This window comes from Oncorhynchus mykiss, chromosome 17, assembly GCF_013265735.2.
Source record: "Oncorhynchus mykiss isolate Arlee chromosome 17, USDA_OmykA_1.1, whole genome shotgun sequence".
In the NCBI taxonomy this organism is placed as follows: Eukaryota; Metazoa; Chordata; class Actinopteri; order Salmoniformes; family Salmonidae; genus Oncorhynchus; species Oncorhynchus mykiss.
Genome location: NC_048581.1, coordinates 76,039,202 through 76,047,191, shown reverse-complemented (window position 1 = coordinate 76,047,191; position 7,990 = coordinate 76,039,202). Strand labels below are relative to the sequence as shown.

General features: G+C 40.0%; 1 protein-coding gene across 3 annotated transcripts in view; it reads right to left on the bottom strand.

Annotated features, from left to right (window-relative positions):
• Positions 1 to 1,025: 1,025 nt before the first annotated feature.
• The window catches only part of mitfa (melanocyte inducing transcription factor a), a 39,984-nt gene continuing 33,019 nt past the window's right edge, over positions 1,026 to 7,990 (bottom strand). The window contains exons 1-9 of one of the 3 annotated variants that reach the window (XM_036950687.1): positions 5,106 to 7,180; positions 4,408 to 4,635; positions 4,083 to 4,178; positions 3,794 to 3,911; positions 3,459 to 3,542; positions 3,030 to 3,086; positions 2,830 to 2,905; positions 2,517 to 2,664; positions 1,026 to 2,369 (exon numbers count right to left, since the gene is read on the bottom strand). In XM_036950687.1, the coding sequence (XP_036806582.1) occupies positions 1,968 to 2,369; positions 2,517 to 2,664; positions 2,830 to 2,905; positions 3,030 to 3,086; positions 3,459 to 3,542; positions 3,794 to 3,911; positions 4,083 to 4,178; positions 4,408 to 4,635; positions 5,106 to 5,138 (1,242 nt within the window). In that variant the 5' untranslated portion in view covers positions 5,139 to 7,180 and the 3' untranslated portion in view covers positions 1,026 to 1,967. Of the gene's footprint in view, positions 2,370 to 2,516; positions 2,665 to 2,829; positions 2,906 to 3,029; positions 3,087 to 3,458; positions 3,543 to 3,793; positions 3,912 to 4,082; positions 4,179 to 4,407; positions 4,636 to 5,105; positions 7,181 to 7,990 lie in introns of those variants that run through there. The other 2 variants (XM_036950685.1, XM_036950686.1) reach the window with 2 other exon arrangements.

Genomic DNA, 7,990 nt, shown 5'->3' with positions numbered 1-7,990 from the left:
ACTAAAGGGCTATCTTTTACAGTGAATCACGGGAACAACACCTCTGACCTAAATAGCTTGTAGCATCTCCCTCCTGAGCACATCTGGTGTTTGGGTTCAAGTTAAAGATAAGATATACCCTTGACATTAGGATATCAGGTCCTGCTTAAATAATGTAAACAAAGCCAGTAGATTAAGGACTTCGGTCATGCTCTGCATGATATGATACTCTGCTCAGCTCACTGACTGACTGAGGTTGTGAGAATCTCTCAGGTTGTTTAAAGAACATTGGTGCAGTGGCATTACGTTATCAGGGCCTGCCTCAGTAGAGCAAAGTATTATTGATGTATGGAATGTTGGGTTTAAGTGTATAAAGTGTGTACTGGTGGACGCTGCTGAGTATGAATCTGGTGTGGGGGAATGAAGGTGGAAATGTTAGACAAGTTGCTAAGTTGGAAACCATCAAGTTGAAACTTTAGAGGGAGGAAACTACACGATTCAAGGTTGCTGAGATCACGTCTATTAATTTTGATCACAGTGGCTGAGTTGAAAGCCACAGCAGAATCCAAGGACCTTAGTTAAAACTCCCATCTGATCATGGTTAATTTGATATAAGTAGGATCCTAACAACTCCTGATCCTGGTTAATTTTATACGAGTAGGAGCCGAACAATTCCATCTGATTCACAGGAACCTTGTTCATGAGCAGGTCCAAAGTCTGGCACAATACCTCAGCTAACCCTTCATGGGTGGTACTGTAAGGCGTTACACAAAATCTCAGCTAACCTGTTAACGGCGATACAGGTTAGGTGATTTGCTATATTCACGTGCTATATTCACATCAGGGGAGTTTATTAAAACAAGGTTGCTATGTTCCAGTCAGCGGAGTTTAGCAAAAAGTGTTAGCCTATGTTATGTATAAAAAATATAAAAAATGTATTATGTCATGTTTTGTGTGGATCCCAGGAAGAGTAGTTGCCACTTTAGCAGTAGCTAATAGGGATCCTAATAAAATACGAAAAACACAGAGGACCATGTCTTATGGAAAGTTATATTAGGAATTGATATTAGTCATCATAAAGTTATATTAGGGATAGTAATTCAGCAGTCTGACATTCAAAAACAATGGTCGCAGGAGCTCCTTCTGAGCTAAATATGTGTCATTGGTTTGACCTGGACAAAATATTATCTTCATGTGCATTACAACTTTCTATGGGGTAAGAGCAACGATCTAAATGATATGGTTGAGATAGCCAAGGGAATAAAAATAAAATGAATTCACTTTCAATTTAATACTTAATTAAAGGCCTACTTCAAAAAACTAAATCACAAAATAAGTATATTTACAGTGTTGTTTTGTACAAATATCTTCACTTTAGATATCACCACGTCGGAAACAAAATTCATCAACAGGTTGTATTCATTCAAATTGTATTCATTGTTCCTGAAAGTTGTTTCTAGTCGCAAATAATATTGTAGGTTTCAAACCATTGCTTCTAAATTTAAGGGTAAAAATGTGTCTTATCTCATCTTAAAATCTTGGTGAAATGTTATTATCAGTTCATTTAAGTATTCAACTAAATATATATTTCTCTATGATATCTCACAAAACAAATGTTTAAACTAATTCAAAAAATGGTCATGATATGAAAAAAATATCAAAATATTACACATAAAATACATTATTGCCATGTTATTGTGCACTTCCTGTCAAATAATTAACATGAAAAGTGAACGCTACAGTACAGTGAAATCTCAGCAGTCACCTTAGGTAGGGTAGCCTAATCTGAACAACCAGATTTGATTCCAGAAAGAGACACAATATTGTAAAACAAACAAAAACAAAAGACAAAACTTCTGAACACAATGGGAGGGAAAATCCCACTGTCTTTATCTCAAGGAATAGGCCATAGCAGCACCTAGCGTTGGCTCCAGTAATAACAATGCTACTTTATAAAATGTCAGTGTGATTTGAGCTTGTGGGCAGTGCTAACAACCATGATCATTCTCCTCCATGCTTGAGCTGCTGCTACGCCTGCTGCTGCTGTTGGAGGTGTCTGGGGAAGCTGAGGACAGAAGGGGGTCATTGGATGATATGGGCGACAGGGTGTTGTCCATTAGAATGTCCTTCAGTTTAGTGGATGCTTTGCTGGAGCCATATGCCCCTGGGTCACCTGCATCCACAGGGCTGTCGTTAAAGTGGATGGTACCGTTGTTGAGGTCCAGTGTGGTGGGAGGGGACATGTCGGGACCTGGCTGCTGATACAGGTCTGAGGGACAGTCTCCTAAGATGGGCTCCTGCTTGATGGCTCGGGCTATCAGCTCAGAGGAGCAGAGGGAAGACGACGGCAGAATTGCAAGACCATGAGCCCGCGCCTGCATCTCCAACTCCTACACAGAAACACACACAGAAAACACATTAACCCACAAAGAGTATTAAAGTACACATTCCAAAGAGTATTAAAGTACAGAAGTACAAAGGTTTTCCCTCAAGGCGCCCCTGTACCATGCCCACTGGCTCCCTCTGGAATGGCGTACCTGTATGCGCAGCATCAGATGGCGGTTGGCATGCTCCAGCCTTCTCTGTCTAAGCTCCACCTCCTTGGCTCTCTGCTGCTCCCTCTGCAGCTTCCTGATGTAGTCCACTGAGGCCTTCAGAATGGTGCCCTTATTCCAGCGCATGTCCCTAGGGACCGCGGGAGACAACAGTCAGTGCATACATGTAGTGTACATGTAGAAACTAAGCAGATCCTTAAACTACATGAACCTTTATGCAATCCGGAAGCAGCCAGAGATTTTTGGTAGATAAAAAAGATGAATATCCAAAAGTGGTATAAACTGTGCTACTTACGGATCATTAGACTTAGGAATCAGGGTTCCAAGCTCTTTGATTCGATCGTTGATGTTGAACCTTCTCCTTCGTTCAACTACAGGGTGAAGAGACAAAAATTGGGAATCAGTTAAAGTATCATGAGGATCTGCAAATCAACTCTTGAAAAATATCAATGTATCCCAAATAACTGACTATTCCTCTTTGCCATAGAAACTCACTTAAGTTGTGGTTGTCCTTTTTTTGTCTCTCCTTGGCCATCGCTCGAACCTCAGCTTCTGGGCGGAAGGGAAACACTTTTGAGTGACAAAAGAAGGTGTCCTATTCCATACATACTCAAGATGATTACAACCCATTTCTGGCTAAATACCATTCATGTTAGCTATCTTTGCTACAATTTTACTGAGACAGTATATAGATCCATATTGTGTTATATTTGTCAATATGCACAAAATACTTCACAGAGGCCTTTAATGCTGCATTTCATATAACATACACAAATGATCCAATCTGAGGTAGATTATTATGAATTCCCATTGGCAGTTTAGTTCAGGTACATTAGTGAGCTGCCATGAAAATAGTTTCATAAATGTATTAAAATAATTCAAATGACAATGGCTTAAAAATCTGAAAATCTAGTGACAACGTACCAACTGGAAAGCCCTCAGGCCTTTGGTAGTTGTCAAACTGGCCATAGGATCCAGTATTGTCCAGTACGTGCATCATGCCAGGAGCTGGAGTATTGGTAAATGATTTGATATATTTAATGTATAGCTAACAGTATATTTATACATTTTACAAATTGTACACAATATTTGTGCATCTTTGCTTCTTTAACTGTTAGTATATCACTACAATGGTTTCACAAATTGAATATGAACATCTTTAAATATTTTTTTATTTGAAAGAGTTGAAATTATTAACATGGAGCTGCTTTGCTGAGGGTGTTATAATGTGTTATACCCGGTAGACAAAAAACATTAACCTGAGAATTCCCTTTTGATGTTGGATAAGCTACCAGGGCAGGAGTTACTGATGGCAAGTCCATTTGGGGGAAGCCCTTGATTTCCATACATGTCCAGAAGGTTACCAGATACAGGGAGCTGAGGAAATGAACAGAACATTCAATGATTGCAATGCAACAAGTAAGAAAGATGTTTATATTCTATAGCATAAAAAGCTGTAGTTCCTATTCAGTAAATGTGTTGTAGGGCCTGTAGCTATTGCACTCATCACTTGAAAAGTTGTTTAAATTGTAAAGGATGTCAACTTACTGTATTAGTAACCTGGAGTCCTGGGTCCATAAGTCCAAAAATATCCTCATTATAACTTGTTTCCAAGCTAATAATGTCATCGATGACATCATCCATCTGTAATAATGATGGAAAACACATTCGAAACCAACCTATATAGTAGTACCAGATTTGTATTCAAATAATGTTCTGATAAACAACATTGAAAGATGTCGCATAAATCTACATGTATTTTGTAATCAGTTTGCCATTTTCATGAAGTTAGTTATAAATCCACTGTGAAATCCAAATGAGAAACCAGGGTGAATGGTACATTGGATCTCTGTGGCATCTCTGTTATGCCTACCTCCTTCTCGCAGTTGGAGCTGAGGGTCAGCAGGGCCATGGGGCTGTTGGGGGCACTGCTGCCTGGGCCGGGGGGCATTCCGTGCTCCGGGGGCTGGCTGGGGCACTGCAGGCTTCCTGCCTGGCTGCCAGGCTTACCCCCAAGGGTTGTGGACAGGTACTGCCTCACCTGCTTCCTCTGGGCCTGCTGGATGTGGTACTTGGTGGGGTTCTCCAGCTGTGTCTGTACCTTGGTGGGGGGAAAGGAGAGACATGGAAGGCGATTAACATTTTTCAGAAGTCAGTTTTATTCAATGTCAGTATTGAGGTAGTCATCTTATCCTATGGAAACGCATAGTTATCCACTGAAATGTGGCTTTGTAAAATGTTGTCTCACAATACAGATCTTTGACATTGTGTGGGTGGGTTTTCAGACTAGAATGCATGCCCGAAGATCAACACATGGATGTGACACAATCAGAAACAATGGACGGAATCATTTCAATCAGCGCCTCCAGTTATATGCCTCTTTATTTATATTACTCAATGACAGTCAATTATACAACACACTTAGGACATTGTCATTGATTAGTGAACATTTCTGTTATATTATTCTAATTCTCAGAACAAACATAGTATTGTAATATACTATAAATATAGTAATACTGCATCCTGAATGACAAAACCAAACCAAAAAAACAGCTCAGTAGCACATCTCACCTGGTAATGGCTATATTCAAGCATCTCCAACATATTGTAATTTGTATGATAGTATGTATCAGATATTCCCTTGTTCTGGTCAGTCAACTGTGTGGACACAGGGCTAACATGAAAATAAGAGGACAGACTTGGTCGGTTGAACTTATTAAAGGAAAACCCCTCATGAGTTATGTAAGTTAGGAGACAGGGGGAGGATACCAGGGCTCATCCTCCCTGTGTTGTGTTGTTCTAGTTAAACTGAGAATTTATGTCTTCACAGGGTTCATTTGACGTCAACATCTCTGTCTCACAAAGGACCCTTTCTGCTGGTGGGTTACTAGTCTCCAAACTGAAACTCGCTCACGGCTAACTAACGTTTCATCTTTAGTTCCGCTCATCTAGTATAAAACATAATTTGTTCTGAGAACACGGAATACAATTGACACCACTGTTCCATTACAAACAGAGCATATGAAAAGATAAATTCCAAAATGTAGCAGCATTTTTAAACAGATTGTCCATCCCCCTACCAACTTTTGGTGTTAAGTATTTAAGCACTAGTCTGAGTGGTTCGCAAATGGTGTGCCAGGATCCACTAATCAACTAAGTCATAGCCAGTTCCTACTTAGTCTGCCACTTAAGAGGCCACTAGGGTTAAAAATACAAAAAATGTGCCACAGGCATGGCACAATAATGGAATCACTGCTGGCTTGAAACCTCTGGAATATGACATTACCAGAAACAAATATAACTGTGTAATTAGGAACATTAACATTAACATTAATCTATGCCAAAGTTCAATAGTTTATCCAGATCACTAGGCCTGTATGCTAATAAATTTCAACACTGCTTAGTGACATTTGTTATATCTGGTTTTCAGAAGACACATGGCCATTCATGGTTCCAAAACCATGTCAAATATAAATAAATAAAGACAATATAAGTAGTTGTATCTAACACAAGGGGCAACTGTACTGTATATAAATGATCAGTTAAGATTCATATAAACAGCATATTCTCACTCTCACACCCTTCTATAGAAAGATCATTGGTTTTGACTGGTTTTGGCCTGTCTCTGCATGTGTATAGAAGCTATGAGCAAAGTGTGAGTCTATATGCCCACTGGGATTTCCACTATGCAAAAAACAAAGAAAATATTAGCTAATTTATAGAACTATTCATTTTTAGTATAGAGGAATATGCAACCAAAAAATGTAGAATAAAAATAAATCAAAACAATTAATCTACAAATCGTTCCAAAAATCCTCATTAGAAACACCCATTCCTCCAAAATCTATTATCATAAATGTTGAGCTCACATCTGACCATTCTACTCTAACAAAGCTGGCCCATTATTCTGGGACAGTAATTTAGAGTTATACAGCAGGCGTCATGCCTGGAGCCAACACGTGTGATGTTGCACACATCTCTCTCTCTCACTCTCTATCGCTCTCTCTCTCCACATAACTATTAGTAATTAGATTTAGTTCTTCTCTAGCTACCTGTCAACAGTATATTATGTTGCCACTCCTTGCACCCTTAAGCACATACAGTGGATGCCTATACATACATGCTTTCACACAGGTCATAGTAATCAAGTTGTCATACATTAAAGTATTGTTTTGCTTGAATGTACTTCTTTAAAACATCACACAGAATGTAGATACATGTGTGTGCAGACTGTGCACATATCAGTGTCTATTGCCTTAGTTAAATAAAGGCTAATACCACACCCTCACCACTGACCAATCAGATCTACCTGAGAAAGACTGTGTATACTGAGAATGAAGAAGGAACCCTTAGCAAAACATAAATACAACTTAGAAAGACTCCACAAGGCACATGCTTGACCAGTAGCACTATACAGTAATTAATCTGTCTTTATCGTCCTTTATACATTGTAGCCCTTGGATATATATGAAAAACCACAATAATATGTTTGTTCCAGGTTTATTTAACCATTGTACAAGTTTGTTAAAGGCCCAGTGCAGTCCAAAGTGTGATTTTCTTGTGTTTTATACAATTTGTTATATACCCTTTGTTGGCAATGACAGAGGTCAAACGTTTTCTGTAAGTCTTCACAAGGTTTTCACACACTGTTGCTGGTATTTTGGCCCATTCCTCCATGCAGATTTCCTCTAGAGCAGTGATGTTTTGGGGCTGTTGCTGGGCAACACAGACTTTCAACTCCCTCCAAAGATTGTCTATGGGGTTGAGATCTGGAGACTGGCTAGGCCACTCCAGGACCTTGAAATGCTTCTTACGAAGCCACTCCTTCGTTGCCCGGGCGGTGTGATGGGATCATTGTTATGCTGAAAGACCCAGCCACGTTTCATCTTCAATGCCCTTGCTGATGGAAGGAGGTTTTCACTCAAAATCTCACCATACATGGCCCCATTCATTCTTTCCTTTACAAGGATCAGTCGTCCTGGTCCCTTTGCAGAAAAACAGCCCCAAAGCATGATGTTTCCACCCCCCATGCTTCACAGTAGGTATGGTGTTCTTCAGATGCAACAGACGCATTCTTTGTCCTCCAAACACGACGAGTTGAGTTTTTACCAAAAAGTTATATTTTGGTTTCATCTGACCATATGACATTCTCCCAATCTTCTTCTGGATCATCCAAATGCTCTCTAGCAAACTTCAGACGGGCCTGGACATGTACTGGCTTAAGCAGGGGGACACGTCTGGCACTGCAGAATTTGAGTCCCTGGCGGCGTAATGTGTTACTGATGGCAGGCTTTGTTACTTTGGTCCCAGCTCTCTGCAGGTCATTCACTAGGTCCCCCCGTGTGGTTCTAGGATTTTTGCTCACCGTTCTTGTGATCATTTTGACCCCACGGGGTGAGATCTTGCGTGGAGCCCCAGATCGAGGGAGATTATCAGTGGTCTTGTATGTCTTCCAT